The sequence below is a fragment of the Micropterus dolomieu genome, linkage group LG13 (genome assembly GCF_021292245.1).
Source record: "Micropterus dolomieu isolate WLL.071019.BEF.003 ecotype Adirondacks linkage group LG13, ASM2129224v1, whole genome shotgun sequence".
In the NCBI taxonomy this organism is placed as follows: domain Eukaryota; kingdom Metazoa; phylum Chordata; class Actinopteri; order Centrarchiformes; family Centrarchidae; genus Micropterus; species Micropterus dolomieu.
In genome coordinates this window covers 11,891,516-11,911,721 of record NC_060162.1, presented here as the reverse complement: position 1 = coordinate 11,911,721, position 20,206 = coordinate 11,891,516, and the positions used below count along the sequence as shown (strand labels likewise).

At 39.8% G+C, this 20,206-nt stretch overlaps 1 protein-coding gene across 3 annotated transcripts in view; it reads right to left on the bottom strand.

The window, feature by feature from the left end:
- Positions 1 to 5,954: 5,954 nt before the first annotated feature.
- Positions 5,955 to 20,206, bottom strand: part of fam78ab (family with sequence similarity 78 member Ab) — a 15,014-nt gene continuing 762 nt past the window's right edge. Inside the window, exons 1-3 of one of the 3 annotated variants that reach the window (XM_046066027.1) lie at positions 19,525 to 20,047; positions 18,426 to 18,729; positions 5,955 to 11,117 (exon numbers count right to left, since the gene is read on the bottom strand). In XM_046066027.1, the coding sequence (XP_045921983.1) occupies positions 10,592 to 11,117; positions 18,426 to 18,688 (789 nt within the window). In that variant the 5' untranslated portion in view covers positions 18,689 to 18,729; positions 19,525 to 20,047 and the 3' untranslated portion in view covers positions 5,955 to 10,591. Of the gene's footprint in view, positions 11,118 to 18,425; positions 19,496 to 19,524; positions 20,048 to 20,206 lie in introns of those variants that run through there. The other 2 variants (XM_046066028.1, XM_046066026.1) reach the window with 2 other exon arrangements.

Genomic DNA, 20,206 nt, shown 5'->3' with positions numbered 1-20,206 from the left:
CATATGGGTATAAGCATTGGTATCATATGCCATGTGTTCACTAAGCTTTTACAGTAATTACATCCAAACGTGTTTGATTGCAGATAATGCCAGAGTCTGTCGGCCAACATAGGTACTGATCCAGTCTGTTATTGTATTACTGGATGTTGTTAGAAAAGGATTAACAGCAACCATTGGGAGTTTTAACAAGAAACGTGTGTTCTCTTGATTTATAAAGCATTATTAAAATATTTATTAACCATTAAAAAAAATAAATTTGTCACATCTTATAAGCCCATTATAAAGAGTTCTAGAAAATGGTACTAAAGATTATTTTACCAGGGAACTTGACTTGAGTTCAGTTCCTTTTTTGTTAGAGGACAACATGGCTTGTTCTATGGAGGTGCTACACATGGCACCTCGGCGTAGAATGACGAGACATGACAGGCCACAACCATGAATTTTGTTTAAGCATGATGGCTTGCTTGAAGAATGTTTCTCACTTCTCTCTCACTCACCTTACTGCAGTCAGTCAAAATTAAAGGTTTTGATGTTTTTGACAATTCTCAACACTCTGAAAACCACCCGAGAGATTAAAAAGAGAGGGTTCAACAGCCAAGACACGTGAACATAATATCACCACCTGGCAGCACATCAGCATCTGGGACCGTGCTGCAATAGCATGCCGACGCAAATTAGCCTGACTAAAATGAGTCTGTAATAGGCTTACTTAAAATGATTCATGAATTGCAGCTCTATCTGCTTTTTCTCCCCTATTTTAGACCCGCCCCTAATCCCATTGCTTTTTCCCAAACTTTTGTAAGCTCCTTTTAAATTGTAAACTGGCGAGAAAGAGAGAAATTAAAGTAAATAAAAGGCGTACGAGTCTAATGTTTTATTAATGTGAGTGAAGGTATTAATATTCACAGAATGAATTATGGAGTTGGTAGGCACAGGTCAGATGAGGTGTTCAGCTTAACTTCAGCCTATAATTTTGTAAAGGACCTAGATGCTTTGCCTCAGGAGCTGCTTGTGATGTCGGTTTATTACAAAGCCTTGGCAGAGTGTGGGATCCAACTACATCACATACTATAATTACACTGATGGCAATTAAAGTTAGCCCATAAGCACTTATGTCCCAGCTTGTGGAATGCTTAGTGTTTAATGGCAATCATTAAAGCTAGGGGAGGCAATTTATTTCAGTAGAATTTTTTTGGTATATTTGTTGAAATTATCTTTACATCCCGACGGCAATCAATAAATCAAATGCTCTGACACACTCTCACACACACACACACACACACACACACACACACACACACACACACACACAAAATCCGGCATCTGTGGCTGTCACAGGACTGTAATAAGCACGGACACAGATTGGCTGGCCTAGGCCCAGCTTTAATATAAATGGAAATCTAATTACATTGAATAGTTAGCAGTTATTGGCCGTATTCAAGGTTTAGTTTACAGTCCAGATGTAGTCCTAATGTACATGTTGGTTAAACATCAATCTCTTACATAACTGCAGGTGTTGCAATGTGAGTGGCTGATTAATCCGGTTTGCTGCAGCATTGCATTTAAATAGAAGTTACATAATACTGTCTGCAAAGTATCTGCAGACCTTGTCTTAAAAAAGCATTCATTTGAGCTTCCTGGAAACAGAACATTAACAAATTTCACATTGAAGTTACAGAAGTCTCAAATATTTTTTCTTGCCTGCCGGGGCCAGTAATTGTACTTAAACAATGTTTTTGGTTCTGGTTTTTCATCATACTTTCCTTCTGAAGCAGAGTCTGTTGAAAATTGTCACAAGTCGATCTTTCCATTGGACCTGTTTTTCATTGATAGATGTTTTCACTTGTGAGGTGCATCTTCAACCTTAGCCCAAGTTTTACAAAGCCAGGGGCCTCATTTATAAACGGTGCATACATACAAGACAGGGCTGGAAACGTGCGTACGGCACTCAACAGGCAAATGTTGTGATCTATAAAAAAGAATTTGCGGTCCTCCGCGCAAACTCTGAATCATGCACATAAACTGGAGAAATGGCAGAAGGATGAAACTGTTTGAAATGAGTAGGCCTACTATTGTGAAAAATAAGTTGAAATATTGCCTCTGAGTATTGCAGGCTTAAAGCCTCTCTTAATAAACACCCATTTAATTGATTTCTCCGAAGTGTGCAAAAAAAACATCATTAAGATCATTTGCAGCGCACACAAAAATAATCAGATTTAGGATCAAACACAAACAGAGATCTGTTTCTGCAAAAGAACGCCTCAAATAAGTTGTACAGTTTAATCGGGAATCATGTTAATTAATAGGCTACTTGCATGCCGTGCAATTTATTCTCATAAATAAGGTGAACAGGAGGACAAATTACATTTAAATTGTTTCAGTTTTTAATTCGTCAGTCGAGCAAATACAAGTGCAATGTATTTCACATGTTTGTTGTCTTGTCAAGCCAGCGTTTGGATGTGATGCGCTGCTTGTAAAAGAAACGCGTTATAGAAAATTTAACACAATTTATTAAGTAAATCTTTCAGTGTGGCACTTAGGTCATTTACAACAAGTCATATTTCTTTTAACTCATCAGCAGCCTCATTAATTCAATTCAGTTCAATTTTATTTATATAGCGCCAAATCAACAACAGTTATCTCACAGCACTCATAAAAGAGCAGGTCTAGACCATACTCTATGATGCTACTTACAGAAGCCCAACAGTTCCCACCAAGAGCAAGCACTATGCGACAGAGGCAAGGAAAAACTATCCAACAAAGGTTAAAGTCAAGGGCAACTGGGCTTGGTTGAAGATACTGGAAGACACTTCGTCCCTCATCCAAAGGACTTCTTCAGTTCTGACTGACTGGCATAGGAAACTCAGCTATTTAACCTCAGTGGGGTAGTTTGCCAGGATCTTCGATACTGCTGGTTCGTTAGTATTCCTAGTTGCTGTAACGACTATAACGACTGTCGTTATGGTTTGAAAGAGGTGTCAAGGAAGCCATCTACACCAGGGTTGAGAAGCCGTCATTTAACAGAGGAGGGGTCTACGCCACCACTTATCCCCCACTTACAATGCTGTCCTTTCATCGCTTCCCAGGAAACTCAACAAACGTAACCTATTGGCCTCAGGTGAAGATACCAACGATGGTCGTTCAGAATCTGCTTTATTGTCATACAAGTATGTGTACACATAAGAGGAATTCGACTCAGGACTTCAGTCTTGGCCAAGGGTAATCCTAACGACTGTAACGATTGTCGTTACAGCAACCAGGAACACTAACGACGATCCTGGCAAACGACCCCACTGAGGATAAAGAGTTTCCCTACCAGTCAGTCAGAACTGATGAAGTCCTTTGGATGAGGGACGAAGCGTCTTCCAGTATCTTCAACCAAGTCCAGTTGCCTTTGACTTTAACCTTCGTTGGATACCCCTAGTTAAATCAATTCTTAATATTTACTACCATAAAACTTCCATTAATAGCCGTGTCCCAAATAGCTGCCTACCCCGCTTACTGGCCTGGTGTGGGAACACATTTTGACAAATAAACGCAGGTCTCCATTAAACACCTGGCTTGGTTTTTATATAGTTCTTGCGATGTATAAAACCTCTTAAACTGATACATTGATCATATGTTTAATGTTTAAACATATGATCAATGTATCAGTATGGGCATGCTACACACTGTTAGATCGGCTAGATTCTCCAGTTTAATCGTTCAGTTCATTTAACGGAAACAACAAGCCCCAAAGTCTGATTCTAATAGATTTACCGGTGTAACTGGCATGGTACAAAAGATGAAGAAAAAAAGTGCGGACTACCATTACTGTTGAAGCGCTTGTTAAGTCTGAATGTGTCTGTTCCTTGATTATTCATTAATTAATAATTTATTCATGAACTAATCATTAATTATTTTTTAATATTATTAATCAAAGTTTTATAGTAATCTGTTCCGCTAAACGTGACTCATACACATAAGTTTTAAAATCAAGAATGAAATGGTGACATAACGTGTAAACTAAGTAACAAGTTATATAGAGGTCAGTGCTGGTAGATGGAAGTCTTTTCAAACCAAAATAGCAGAGAGTAAATTCCTGTGGATCAGTGGCTAATAAGCAGTGTCGTCCCAGAGATCATAAAGAATGATAGAGAGCTATTGCAACTCTAACATTGGCACCATGGGAGTATTAATAGTAACGTCTGGTGCCAAAGAGACAGTGATACAGAGATTATTTGGTATTACAAATAGGGACAGGTGGATGTGTGCAGGGAGACACAGCAACACACTCAGACTCTGAGCCAAGTAAATATAGCTGTGAATGTACAACTCAGGAATGTGACCAGGATAGCGTTGAGTGCAGAGGCTGCAGGTCTGGAACTAAGTCCAACTACACATCCAGAAGCTGCTGTAACTGCTGGACTCAATGTTTTGTTTTGTTTGTTTTTTACACACACAAACGTGACATTTATATAATCACTTGACCATTTTATGTGATATATGGACACATCATAAGATCAATAACTTTGAGTAAAACAGCCATTAATCCCAAGTATAGTATTACTTTACCTTATCAGCCCCTCTGTCTTTCCTATTCACTATTATCCAGAGTCTCCACAGTTCTCATTAAAGCCACTAGTGGCTAAATCCCAAACTTGTGTTAAGATTTGTGAGTCAGTGTCCTCTTTATCTGCAGTGATTCTCTGAGCCTGCACTAAAAGGGAAAATATCAGTACCCACTTACGCTGTAGACTAGAGATACATTGTTAAGCCCATACCTATGTGCTTAATGTGCTAATATTAGATGCCAAGTTATGAACAGAAAATTAGTGAACCTAATAGAGGACTTTTGAGAACTGCTTAAAGAGTTATAACTGAGGTGCAGTGCAGAAGGGGTGAAAAAATGTCCTCTGCGATTATTGCTGTTCAGCAGCACCTGTGCCAATTACTTAATTCAGATTTGCGCATTTCTACTCATTCGAGCCAATGATTGTGTGTTAGTAAGATACAAAGAGTTTCCAAAGCCACTGAGTAATTGCTCTATTGTAGCTCATCTTATATAACACTGACGCTCAGAATTTAAATCAAGTATCCCTTTTGATATAATTTAAATAGAAATATGACAAATAGGGGCTCATACACATAAACTGGTAATAATAACAGTAGAATATATGAAAGGATGAGACCAGAGATATCCTATATTTTTCTTATAGTCGTCAAATCCCGCGAAAAGTAGTGAATAGTGAGATTTTATGAGATTTGATTTGATCCCATTCTTTTAATCTACTTGTGCCATTTTCTTTATTGCTTTTAATCACTACCATCAAAAAATAGACATCTGTAGAGCATTAACATCCTTTCCAATGCTATAGAAATCTCTTGACTGACAGAGGCCTACAGAACACCATGTGCTCAACCATGTGTGTGTAGCCTCTGGGTTTGTCTATACAGTATGCGTGCAGGCTTTCAAGATTTCACTTAAGAGTGCGAATCTTTATCCTGGCTCTGAGGGTATCTGGTTCTTTTAATTTACGCAGAGTGAAGGAACACAAAGCCTAACATGTTTGAAAAGGAGACCACCCTGAAGTGACACATGTATGGAGGAAACTAGTATATTCATGCAGTATAATCAGTCACTAAGCATCAGGCAGCAAGAAAAACTCATTGTTGGATTCAGTTTGAATATAAAAATTAGATAAGCAAAGTGAGCTATTAATAGAAACATTACATTTCTGAGAGATATATTAGCTATAATAGTTCTGATAATGGTATACAAGGCCTTAAACGTAACCTGAAAACATTACAAACATCACTTTACCTCTGAGGGTATATGACCATATGAACTGACAAACATGGGTGTTGCTTAATTTTGTAATTTTCAGTTTTTGTAGGGCACCTTACTATAACAAAAAATAATTAATAATGCACATCTCCACATTTAAGCTAAGAAGAAACTGAAAGACAAAAGATAATATTTGTAAATTTTATTCATTCATGAAAAATACTTTTTTGAGGGGTTGTTTTCCCAGTGTTGTGCATTTTCACAGTTTTAAATATTTGCCAGAACTGACCCATTTTCAAGTATTGGTGTAAAAGTAAAAGCTGAACAAAAGAACACAAACTGCGTTAACAATTTCAGTGCTGTATTTCCAGACAACAAACCAAACATTATGAGAAACGTACATAGTTGTTCATATTATCGTATGTGCTACATTTAGGGTTGTATTTAAACCATGGGACTATTATTTTAATTTCTGAAAGAAAGAGAACAGCAAGAATAACTAACTTTTCTTTTTCATGATATAAAACCAAAAGTAAAAGCCAAGGAAATGAAGGCAGGTGGTCCTGAGTGTGAACTTATTGGTTTAAACAAAGGGAAGATGATTCACTGATGTTTCATGGGGGTTAAATAACAACATAAACATTGGTAGCAAAGGTAGCAGCCCTCGGAAGACCTGTAATGTTGTGGGTTTAGGAGAGGAGGCCTCATTCACTTGGCATAGCCCTGCAAGCAGAAAACACTACAAGGAGTCTCCCTTATGGCTACATTTTGTGTTTGTCGTGTTTCTCTGGAAATACAAATACACTAAATGCATTTAAATGTATTATTAAATACCAAGAGGTGTTTGCGTCTGCGAGTCACTAACTACGTCGTACAGCATAGTTTTGGCTTCGTCCAATTTTGGCACTTTTTGCCATTCATACAGCAAACGAACAATGTGTGATTTTGTTTTTCTGCGGCTTAGTTCTGTGAACAGAAAATACACATCTTTCAGATTCAGACACACAAACAGAAGACAATTAGTGCCCTTTGTCCTACAATTTAAGATGAAATGCTGTTGATAGTTGACATGCACCTACTCAGTCCCCTCAATACTTAAATAGTAAAATCGGCTCACTGTAGTTTAACAACACAAACAATAGATAGATCACCTCCTGTTTATTAGTAAACTGGTGTTTGTGCATATGGCTTTGTAGCATGTGCATGTGTTAGACGGTCCACGTGCAGAGCTGATAAATGAGTTCACACTGCCAATGTGACACTGCTGTGACAATCAGATACCATGCCAGGCCTGCTCCTTTCCCCTCAGGGTGTCTGTGTGTGTGTGTGTGTTTGAGGGCAGGCTCTGCCCCTATTTTATGACAAGGACGTTACCTTCCCTGCACTGTGTGTGTGTGAGAGGAGAGAGACAGAGAGAAAGAATCATGACTCAACAACAGCAGAAGCACATCAGTGAAACTCCTTATACTGCCTAAATCCCTCAAATAGGATTTAACACACAGGCTCACATGAATATACACACACATGTTGTGAGTGCGGGCCACTCTGCATGTCAAGGTTTAATTACATTACGTGTAGTCCAGCTTGAGTACTCTCCAGTGTCCATAGGTCATCGCAAGATATTACAAGAAAGACAGTCCACGATACAAAAATGGCCCCATACTACTTTCGGTCAGAAAGGTCAGTGAGTTCATAACATGAGCTGCGGCCCTCTCTACTGCCTTCAAAACAAACTGCAAATTGAAATAACTTGTGGTTGACATCTAAGTTGTGGTTGACAAATGTCAACGTTATTTTAAGATGGCTTTAATGTCTAAATGGATTAAATGTGTTGTCATGTTCGTATTCATTCCCTCACTGCCACTCGGCTATCTACAAGAACATTTTAGGACTTTGACATCTCCCCTCAGACAAACACTTTGACCCTCACCTTTGCGATTTGACCTAACCTAACGTAAACCTCACCCATGAGTCCAGCCAGCCCTTGCCTTGCATAGCATTACTCGGCACAGTTCAGTCCATTTCGGGCATGTAAGTGTGTCACTGCAGATCTAATTATGACAGCAGTCCCCCCGTTAGCCTAACTTCTCCTCTCCTTCTACCTCCACCACCCACACCCTGCGTCTCAGCCTGGGGCGGAGGCCGAGCCTGATGTAGCCGTGTGTGAGCTCTGGTTCAGCTAGATATCATCTGTCGTTAGCCTTTAGCTAGCTAATTCTCCATAGCATGTAAGGTTGTCTTTCTACTCCCATACCATTTGGATTTACACCGGAAGCCACATGGCTAAAGAAATATGTAGACATAATACTTGCTTTCTTGCCAAGAGTTAGATGAGAAGATTGAGACCACTCTCAAATATGTATGCTAAATAGGAAGCTACAGCCCGGAGATGGTTAGCTTAATTTAAAAGACAGGAAACACAGCCTGTAAAATGGCACAACTTGGCCAACTTGTTTTTTGTAAGTATTAAACAAATGAGATAAAATGTGTTTATTAGTAAGCATCATAGGTGCTGGTAAGCATATTTTGTTACCTTTGGACAGAGCCGGGCTAGCGGTTTCCCCTTTCTTCCAGTCTTGCTAAGCTAAGCTAGCATACAGACCTGAGAATGGTATCGATCTTCTTGTCTAATTCTTGGCAAGAAAGCAAAAATGTCAAACTATTCCTTTACAGGCTTGGTAGAAATAGCAGCAACATCAAAGAACTTTTGAATAAAGTCACAAAATAATTCATAGTTTTGTAATGGCAGAATGGACACAAGATCCTAAAAAACACCAAGAAATGTGGCCTGAACCAAGTTTGACGGATGAATGCTTTGTGCACTCAATAGTAGAGAGATGCTAATACATTGAAACAGCAGCAGCAGACTGATCTTTGTGAAATACATGAGCAGATCAGACTGGCATGCAAATTATTTCTTTGGTTGGAGCCAAAACACAGGGACTAGATGGGCACAGTGAACTGAAAGTATCAAATCTGAAAGTGAAAAACTGGCCATTAATGGAACAAACTCTTACAGAGCTCATTAACAGATTTAAAAGTATGAGAGATTTCAGGTTGCAGTTAAAGCCCTTCTCAAAGATAAACAGTTAAATGGGCTTTATATTGTTTAATGTTGGTATTTAGCTGACCCGAGATGCTTGTTTATGTGTGTTTGTTGTCTTACATTTGCTGGCGGTGAAATAAAGGGAAACGAGCCCCACATTTCTGCAGCGAGAGCTACAACTGGCAAAGCAGAGAAGTGGGTCATCTATATGCCAACCGAGCAGTCAGGATCAAACTTGCATGCCTCCTGCTCTGCTTTTCAGCCTCGACAGATTTAAAAAAAGAGAGAGAGAGAAAGAAGGGGGGAGGAAGAATACTGGTGTAGATGACGATTACAGATGAATGAGGATGAGGGACAAAAATTTCATTTAAATATGAAAGAAAGAAAAGGGGTGTTTTTGGTTTAAAGGAAGGCAACAATAATAAATACAATGTGTATAAGATTGTCAGACAACTGGAGATGACAAACACCACGGAAGGATATATTCTTATTCTCCAGTTATTAAGAGTTATTTACTGTGACTGCTTATTAATCAAAGTATTGATTGTTCAATGTGAGTAATGGAACCAGTTACTCATGGTTGCAAGAAATAGTAGGCCAGACAGAATGGATGAAAAAAGAATAGGGAAGGAAGTGAAAAGGGGGCCCTGAGATGGAGCAATTCAGAGAAAGGAAAACCTTTTTAGATGTTGAATGCTACAACTGCCTATAAACTGAATAAGGTGAATGAAATGTGGTTAACTGAGGAGTGCTTTATTTGTTCTTTTTGCTCAGGTTGTTATTGCACTTTATTGTGTTGAGTGCTATTGACAAGGGTTGGCTTTGCTGACGTTCCCTGCATGTCCATCAGTACAGAGCATCTCTGCTGTTGCATAATACACTTGAAACGCAACTAGTTAGCTTGGTTGTGTAACAGTGTCTACACTTAATGCTTGTTGTACTTAATAGACGATACATTTGTCAAGTGAATGCAACTTGAACATTAAAGCCTATAGACTATAGACCCGGGGTCTTCTTCTGTGGTATAGTTCCTGTCCTAAACCCACACATGCCAGCACCAACGGTCTGGAGAAGACAGGTGAAATTAGCTAAATACTGCATTGCACTTGGTTTAAGGCGAAAACGTTTGCAGTGGAAAGCAATGTAAACTTAAGGCAGCATGGATTGAATGTCTTGCATGTTTGTTTTTTTTAAAAGTACTAAAATCTAGTATTTCACCCAATGAAATTCGTCATGTGAAGCGCACGACAACAACAAAGTTAAATTCACTCTCTCCCAGCCCATAAATAAAAACTCAACTGGTATTCATACACGAGGTTTGTGCACATCCATGTATGTTGCATTTGCGCAGACATGGTCATGTAAATACTTCAATCCACCCACACTCACAAACCCCGTATCACTTGGCCAAAACAGCCAAAATGTAGAACTAAAATAAAAAACAAAGAAATGTTCTAGTTTTTCATTTTTGCAATGATTTCATTTAGCACAGTGCGACCCGACCCAGTTTGAAGGTAGAATGGTTGCAGTTTGTTCGCTCCAGTTTTAAAGGTGTGTTAAACCCCTGGCTCAAAGCAACAGCTGGCCTTTTTCTCAGAGCTGGTTTCATTCGTCTCTGCCTGGTTTTTCTCTCTGTCTGTCTTTTTATAACATAAGAGAATAATATTGAGGCAAAAAGAGGGAAAGGGATAAAGCAGTGAGAGCTGGTGATGAGCAGGAACAAAAAGAAAGGGAACAAATAAGAGATGATACTGTTAAGGTATCCAAGGCCAGTCTGGTCAGTGTTTGGGTGGGATGACCACCACAGGGTCACCATTCTTTGGCCGCCACATCAGCACCTGGGCATCGTTGGCGTTGGGCTTGACCATGGCATTAGTGGGGATAGACTCATTCTTGCCCAGAATCTGAGGCTGTTCCTGAGCCACGGGCTCATTCAGAACAGCCCTGTGACCCAGAGGCTTCTCCGGGTCCACGTGGATGTGAAGCCGCATCCTCCAGCGGATTGTCTGCAGGACAAGTGTCTCTGAGGTGGCCTGGTTGATGGCCACCAGCCAGGTCGTAAAGCTCTGGTCACGGTGGATGCTGCTAAGCTGAGGCACGTTGCTGTCACTGACGGGCACACCCCAGGTGACGCTGGGGTAGAAATTGTCATTCATACTAACGGTGAACTTGCTGTCCTTCTTGGTGGGCCCTACGACGGTGCAGGTCTCCGTTGTGTTGCCATACCACGGGTAGTTGACCCCATCCGAATCACTGATGGCCTGGATCTTGCCATCCCGCAGGTCGGGGAGCTCCCAACTTGACCTTAAAATTGAAAGAAGTCACAGGTGAGGATTTAGCCAGAAATGGAGCTCATTGACATATGGTGGCTGTTTTGGTCATTGTTTCTGTCAGTTATGACTGCATTGGATTCATCATCAACGCTATAGCTAAGTCTGACTGGGGAAGAAGCACGAGCGAAAAACAATCAAGCCAGTTTTTATTTAAACCACTTCCTTTGGAGGTAAAACTGAAAGTGAGCATATGTGAAATGTTGCGTAACTGAACAGTAACCCAATATTGAACCAGGAAGTTTTCTGTAAACTGAGATGGAAGTTTTCAACTTGCAGTTGGCCTTTGTTTTCGTTTCCAAATAGGTTATGTTTCTTGACCCATCTGACTACTTTATAGTGATGTCATAATTTCTATTACGGATACAAATCATGGCAAAAAACTACAAAAATAAGATCCAGGTTGTAATAAACCAGAATGGTCCTAAACCAAAACAAGATTCATCTTGTAAAAAGCTCTACTGTCTAATCCTTTCTGTATAAATAGGAGAGAATTTGCACCTCAACAGTGTGATGAGTCTCTTCTTTGATGTCACTGTATATCTAACACGTTGCAAAAACAAGGAGTTGACTCAAAGGCTCACAGTTGGGCCTTTCTTCCAATTTTCAAACTGCAGAGAAAAATACCACACAACAATAAAATATTGTGACACACACAGAACTTAAGTGACCTGGTAACTCTGATCGGTCCATCTATCGATTTTCTGCTCGCAGCAGGAAAAAGATTACCTTTCATTCCCTGAAGCGGAGGATCAGCGGGACAGAGGAGATAACAGTGTGATCACCAGCCACATGACTTACTGCCTGCTTGGCCTGGCCTCACATTGTGATTTATGTATTCACCCAGGGGGTGAGATTAGCATGTCAAGCATGATAATAGCTGGCCCGTGTGTGAGTGTGTGTGTGTGTGTGTGTGTGTGCATATGTACACTTCTGTTCTGAAAAATCACTTAATCCTCTCAACTAATGCCTCCAAAGCAATTTGCAGCATTTTCCATTTTGTCATGAACTCACAAAACTCCACTCCTCAAAATATGTCAACAGTGAATATCTGTCCCTGATTCCCAGTGGCAGACTTCTCTTATTTATTATTTATAAGCACATGGCTTGATATAAATTTCCAGCTTTTTAACCATACAGACAGTGTGGCCTCACAAACACACAGCTGAAATTATCATAACATATAGGGCCAGATTTACTAAAGGTTTGTGTGAGTAAAAGCGTGTGCAAATTAACATGTAAGCTGATCTATTAACGGTGTGCACGCAGAATGACATCTTTCAAAAGTATAAGATGGCACCTGTCGTTCATTTAACAATGGGAGGGTAACATGCAAATACATTTATTTACTACATGCAGTCGGATCTACAAAGCCTAAAAGCAATTTCATGTGAGTGCAACAGCATCTGTATTTAATACGTTTGAAAGGAAGGTGCAAACCGCCAAATGTTGCGCAGAGGTGGCTACTGTTATCGCTGCGAGAAGGAGACACAGCCGTAATGAAAGAGAACGTAGAGAAATTAACAATATTAGATATTATTCTATATCCAATATATAGAAATACAATTATTTTATTTATATGATGAACTATATGAATGGTTTTTTTGTATTTTCCTTTAGCTTTGGCAATACTGTTGTATTAACATTCATGGCAATAAAGCAAATTTCGTTTTGACCCGACTTACTTTCTCCGTGAGATGGAAGAATTTAGAAAGTTACGTGGGAGAGCCCCCAGCTGCAGTAGTGCATGGATCATGTGAAAATTCATGCAGCCAGACGGAACAATCACCAACTGTTCACAGCGTGCCTGTCGTAATAGCGACACAACCCAATGTAGGTATTGGAGAGGGAATGGGGCGTACAGGGACAGGAGATTGCGGAGCGACCGGGCACGGTGTGGACGGTCAATGATTGTTCCCTCTGGCTGGATGAAGCACGATCTGCTGGCATTTCCTCGCGTCTGGGTCATTCCAGCATTCTGTTTCTGCTGGGGTTTCCCAAAGCAGTTTTTCCGATGTGCTATCCCAAGTACTTAGTGCAATCTTAGGCAGGATGGGCAGGTACATACAATTTCCACATACTTGGGACGCACTGAATGAGACAAACCAAGGTTTTTACGCCGTGGCTGCTTTCCCTCCCGACTCTCCATGGTGGAAACCATTAAAACACGCAAAACCCTCATTTAAATACTGCCACCTCCATTGAGTTTGCTCCTGTTGTCATCTACACAATAATTCTTAGTAAATCACCCACAACAGGTACTACAATTGCACATGCAATTTAGTACTCCTTATTAGGGATGTTAGTGAATCAGGCTTATAATAATTTCCTTCATCAGGTGCTACTTTCATTGAAAGTAATACACTAAACTGCCTAAATGCTGGCTTGTTTTACAGACAAACAGAGACCTGGCCCTGTGCATGAATTTCTATGAAACTGTCCTGGCAAACAAGTAATTTGTAATGTACATCAAAAACAAGAGCATACTGTTCGCAGCAAGTGGAAATGGCGTGGGGGGAAGGCAAAAGCACATCAAGCCGAGTAGACTGCACACAGATAAAATGGGGACTCGTCTACCGGCTGAGGAACTTTGATCATGAGCGGGGACAATTGCAAAGAAATGGCTTACTTCCTGTTTGTATCTTCACACGAGTGTAGGTCACAGAACTGCAGCGATGTTAAAAATGATTCACTCAACAAAAAAAAGTATGTCAGTTATTGTAAATGTTGCATGCACTCTCACACATTGATTACCCACAAGGGGTACTTGCAGCCCAGGGAGTACTTTAGTAAAATTGTGAAGTAGCTCAACTAAACATATTGAGTGAGTTGTAACACCTGCGATTGAGAGTGCGTGAGAACTAGTTAGCAAATGAGCATTTAAGTCTAAACAGTTTGCTAAAAGTAACGGTTAAATGGTTGAAATCGATAGCTAATTTTAAAAGGAATATAAATGGTTCAAACAGTTAGCTAAAATTATTATTACAAGTGGTTGAAATAGATAGCTAAAACTAATGGATAACCAGTGGAAATGTTTAGCTTAAAGCAGTAAATGGTTGAAATTACTGAAAGTAATCAAAATATTGAAATGGCTAAAAGTATATTCAGTTAAAAATAGCTAGTGGATAAATGATGTAATGGATAAAAGCTTTACAGTTAGCTAAAAGTAGTGAATGGTCTAAACGTCTAGCGTCTGCCACCAATGGTGCTAATGCAAACTTGACCCAACCAAACTAAATTCTGACAGTTCAATTGTATATTAAAAATATTGTAACAATATCATAAACATTCAGTTTAAAATCAGTTAAAATGAACACATTTGTGGTGTTGATGAAGGGGTGCCTGAGTTCATTTGATAGGGCTGACGGGTGGGAACAACTGCTGTAGTACATGGTTGCAATTTCCTGTTCACCTAGGACTTTAAAGCTCCTGTGATTATAAGCCATGTGCTCTACACCTCTAAATTGAAAGCTCTTTAGCAAAGGTTTGCCTGAACCAATTTTAAATGAACCCCAAATCACCAAGTCACAACCAAATGTATGACTCTTATATGTATGAGTATAAGAGCCATCTTGAATAAGCCGCTCTGAATGCATCCAAACATCTGCTTTCTTGCAATAAAGTGTGAAGATTGCATCAACTTTGCAGAAGTACCACAGAAATGTTCTTTTTTTTTTTTTTTTTGACAAACCTGTAAATGGAAATTGGTTGCACGTGCTGAAATTGACAAGCCTAGATTTGCGATATGTAAAAGAGTTCAAAGCTTTATGTCTGATCACAACACTAGGATAATTTAAGTTTGAAAACACTTCAGTGAAAATTCAAGTATCTACCGAGCAACGCGGAAGCACAGCTCATATCCTGTTTCTGCAACTTTGCTGCCACATTCATTTGCATGTCATAGGCAAATGGTTTGGAGTATCAAAATGATGTTAATAAGACACAATAATGGCATCCAATAGATGCTTTCTTTCACAGATGGTGAAGATTGGATCAACTTTGGAGTGGAAGTGGTGCCAATATAATAAATTAACCAATTACAGCATGCCTAAGCCTCACCGTGTGTGTGTGTGTGTGTGTGTGTGTGTGTGTAAAGAATATTGGCTCTAAGTTTTGCATGCAATGTTCATGACTAAGGTTAACATGTGAGTCATTGTCAGAAACATTATCAAACTTTTACAACAGATAAATATTTTTCTTTTTTTTAGCTTCATTTTAGTTTCAGTTCCTATTTTAGCACCTTTCAAATTTTAGGGTAACACAAGAGGCCTCATAAAATTACCAAACGGGCATCGGTATGTATATCGGCACGCTCCTGTTCATAAATACTCAAACCCTGGCCACCTTGTACCTCAGTAAAGCCATTCTAAAAGACGGTGACAATTGGAGGAGAGACGACGAATGTGTCCAAAATTCAGAGAATATCATCCAAAGCCAACAGAGAAATAATCCTCATTACCATCCTCAGCTGTTCTGTCCAATTACAGCGCGCTGAAGCTTTATTGCCATCAAAGGAACTACTTAGAATAAGAATCTCAGCAGTGAGAGCAGACTCATGTCTTGCATACAAAAAGCGACTCAGGAATAAGTGTTTTTATATATATATATATATATGAATGAGAGAGAGAACACTGCACAAAGAGGGGATATGCCTTTGGAAACACTGCTGCAAAGGTGGATGGGTGCATTCCAACACCCCTATATATAGTGCAACATATATATGTATCTGTTACATCCATGTTGGTTGGATACAGCTTTTGATCGCTGTCCTTCTGTGTCAGTGTGGTCTGTCTGTATTTACCGCATGCTGACGTGATTTTTGAGAATATTATCTCTTAAATTGGTGTTTGGTGGCTGCAATTTGGGCACCACACAAATTTGTCTCATTTTGCCTTGGAGCACAGATTATGTGTGGAAGTGCTGATTAGCATTGGTCTTTCATAGCTGGCAAATGCTGCTAAAGTGATGTTTACTTTTGTGCCTGCGTTTGTAATTTCACAAAGTCCTTTTCAATGCAGAGTTCACGCTATTTTGCATTCTGTTTGTTGGTAGTTTGTCTTTAAAGGAATCTTGTACAACTTGAAAAAGTAGAGAAAACCATAATATTGATCATCTGTTCTTTCATCTACTGTGAGCCCAGTCAAGCACAGAACACTGGAAGTGGTAACTGATTCCAATGTTATATTTTGGGCTTCAAAATGGGGAGCTCTTCCGCTTTTTGTTTATGTTTCAAAATTGGATGTCTTTGAGTGTGTCTGTGTTCCTTTATATAAAAACATCCACTAAAAAAAGAACTTGAGTGTTCAGCTAGATTATAAGAGTAAATATGTACAGCACTAAAGTGTAGCTTAGATAAAAGAGGCAATTACTGAAAACACACATGCAGTTTACAAAAGGCATTTATCATACTGGACTTTAAGAGAGTAAGTGAGGGTTCTCTCACTTTCTCACTCACACATACTGGGGTGGGGGTGTTGGGCAGAGGACTGTGCCTCTAATCTTAGACCCGCAGCTCTCAAACATCCTCAGCTGCAACGTCTACAGATAAAGCATATTCTGTCATACATGTCAGCTTATGGTTGCCTGCTAGGGATGGGCAATACCAAAGTTTTTTTAATTCGAGTTGATACCGATACTTGTTTTTTTTACAATTTTAACAATAAGATACTGATAATATCTTAAAAGGGGATTTATTAGAGATCATTGCACTTAAAGTCAAATTGCATGTCACATACCGGCCACTAATAACAAATTTATTACAAAAGCGCATATGAGTAGGCTACTAAGAAATACTAATAAACTAAAAAAAACTGTGTGTGGCTGTTTGACACCGTTTTCTCAACGCTTCATCTGTATGTATGTGGTTCTGATGTTTTTCTTTTGATACCATGTTTATTGACATTTTGACATAAAGATTTTTTAAAAAGGTTGCCCGCTCGGTTCTCACATCACACAGGTTTTTCACAGTCATGTGCCACTGGGCCAGCTAAATATGTCAGGGCTATTTATGAGCACCAAATTTTTCATCACAATACCCAAATCTTATATCTGTTAGGTTTTGAATTACTTTGTAGCCACAAGCCCAAATACTGTACATAGCTGAGATACAGATTGAATATTATAGTACATGTAACTAGAAAAGTCCATTTATTTTACTTTTCTATAAATCTATTACTTATCTTCCTAAATACATATGTTAATATCTGATATTTTGATATTTCTGATATTTTGAGACTGATGCCGGCGTATAACAGGGCAGCCCAGATGTAACCACAAGTTTCCCTGCTGAAGAATATTTCCGCTGAAGAATAATTTTAGCATTAACCGTAATACAAAAACAGGAACACCAACACTCTCACAACTCAGCCCATTGAATTAGACAGAAACAAAGGTTCTCTTTTGGTCACTGGCACAGACCGTCTCATCTGTCCATATTTAGGAGTTTAGCAGTGAGTGCTTGAGTTAGGTTTCTTGTCCTGCAGTCAAATCTGGATAAAACATTTCTTTTTCTGATATCAAGGATGGTTTATCTTTTGGACTGCAGTCGTCACACTTGAAAGTGAACACTTCTCCAAAAAGTGTCTTAAATGGTATTGTGTTTTCATCAGAGGTGGATGGCACATATAAAATATATCAGTAATTTATTTATGTTTTTGGCAAAAAACAAAATGCTGTTCATCTTCAGGGTCCAGCTTGTCAAATGGTAGGTTGTCAAATATAGAAGGTATTTGTCACATTACAACAGGGTGTAAGATGAAATTAAGTTTGTGCCTCCATTCTGCTAGGTAACGACGATATACAGTAATACAAAAGCAATCATAAAATGGTAAACAGAAATAAACTATATTCAATGGAGCAGTGCTGAGGATGAATTTGAGTTTAAAGTCTCATAGCTTGGGGGAAAAAGCTGCTCTGCTAGTGGTGCGACAGCAGAAACTAGTAGCCTATATATCTCTTCCCAGAAGGCAGCAGGGTGAACAGGCTGTGGCTTTGGTGGGTACTGTCTCTTTTGGGTACTGCCTTATTATCATAAACTGAATACCTTTTGAGTTTTGGTCAGACAAAACAAGACATCACCTTGGGCTCATTGAAGTTGTGACTTTTTTTTGTGTGACTTTTTTTGTCCTCTTGTCTGTGGATTCATACCACACCTTTAACAAAATAATCAGTTTCTGTAACCAGTGATGACAGTTCTAATGAGTTAAAGAGTAACAACATCAACTAACAATGATGGTCGCCAGAGACTGACAACACAGTGAAAAAAAGAGCTGGTGATACTCACATCCCTTTGTTTCCGTAAGTATTGTAGAACTCCATGTGATTACAAGCTTGAATCCAGCCGATGGTCCACGTCTCTTTACCGGCCACTGGCGGTACCAATACACGGGCACAAGCTCGGAAGTGCGGTGTCCGGTAGCGCAGGACCACGCTGGATGACTCGTCGATGCTGGTGGGGTTGGGGTCGATGGAACTGTTCACCTCCAGGACGATGATACTGTCTCGGAAACTCTTGGGCTTACACCTGATACTCTGGATACAGCCCATTGCATTAAATAGCAACACAATCCACAACAACGTCCAGAGGTCTGGAGAAGAAGAAAGATGCATGGAAACAGCAAGAACACCTCAGTTGGATCCACATCATTTTCTCTGCCCCAACCCCCCAAAAATAGCTTACCAGATTAAAAAGTGTTTACTTATAGCAGACTGTCATTAAAAAAACATGCATCTTTGATCCAAAACTACTTTCACAAAAGAAGGAGTCAGGCCTAGAAAATCGTCATATTTGTAGAGCGCATGCTTTCCGGTGGGTAAACGCAACTTCACCAAACAAGCTCAAGTACAAAAACGAGACATATCCGTGCACCGATGTGTTCATGCCGTCAAGATGAACGTCATTGCCTCCGAAATGTGCTTTATCACAAACGACTTGACCTTTTTGGCAACGTGCATCCATTGGAAAGATGCGCGTAAAAGTTTCAGGTTAATGATGAGCTAAATAATTAACAAACACTACTGATGTTACATCTTGGCGTCATATTCTCGTCTGTGTGATTCTTTGTGTCATGAACAGCTAATCCCTGGACTGTGGCTAATGCTCTATGTCCAGCTGGTGACAAGAATCATAATCAAAAATGTGGTGCTGGACAGTGCACGCGGACAGTTAGAAACGCCAAATGGCAGCTCAGAGGTGACGCTCGCATTATTCATTTAATCCGCAATAGCCTCCATTCCCCACAGTTAAAAAAAAAAAAAAAAAAAAAGTGCAATTTAAGAGCGTTACACTGAACGTGTGTACACATTATACGCTCATGCAGTGCAATTGCATGAACTGTGTTCTATTTTTAGCCGAAAAAAACAACATGCAAAAAGAAGTCTACCTATAAAACAATTCGCTGGAAAGTCTCCAGTGTCTTCAGCAGGGTCAGGTCCTGGAGAGATTCAGAGCGAACGGCGGCTCGCACAGTTCTTCGGTCATAGAGGTAATTCCGTTATCTCTTTCACGCCCGCTCCCGTTATTCCTCCACTATAGCTGCAGATGATTCCCCCGTCCCACGGAGAGAGGGGCAGTAGCATTTCCACAAGCACTGCAATCTAGTCGAGTTTGAGTCGGAGCACCGCGACATCCAAAGGACACCGCCGGGTCAACTTTAGCACCCATTTCACCGCATCCGTTCTTAGATTTAAAAATAAATAAATGAAAATAATATATATAACGCCTCTGGAGGGAGAAATGCCAGCTGTCACATAGTTCGACCGCGCCGACAGTTGCAGTGCTGTCTGTGAAGGGATGCAGTTCAGCCTAAATTCCTGCACAGGCTGTCATTTCTCCGTGCTTGTCCCATCGCTGCCTCGGCAGGTTCACCCATCTGCGCATTGGTCTCTCTCAGCTGCCTGGTGAAGCAGCTTTATAAGTATCTTTCAGACGACACTTCCGCTCTGAGTAGCGGGCATGCTGGGAAATGTAGGCATGGCGCTTTCTGTTGGAAATGATCAGTAAATAATGTCCGAGCACATTAGGATACAGTGCAGCCCGATATTAGATAAATGTACGTTTTTTTT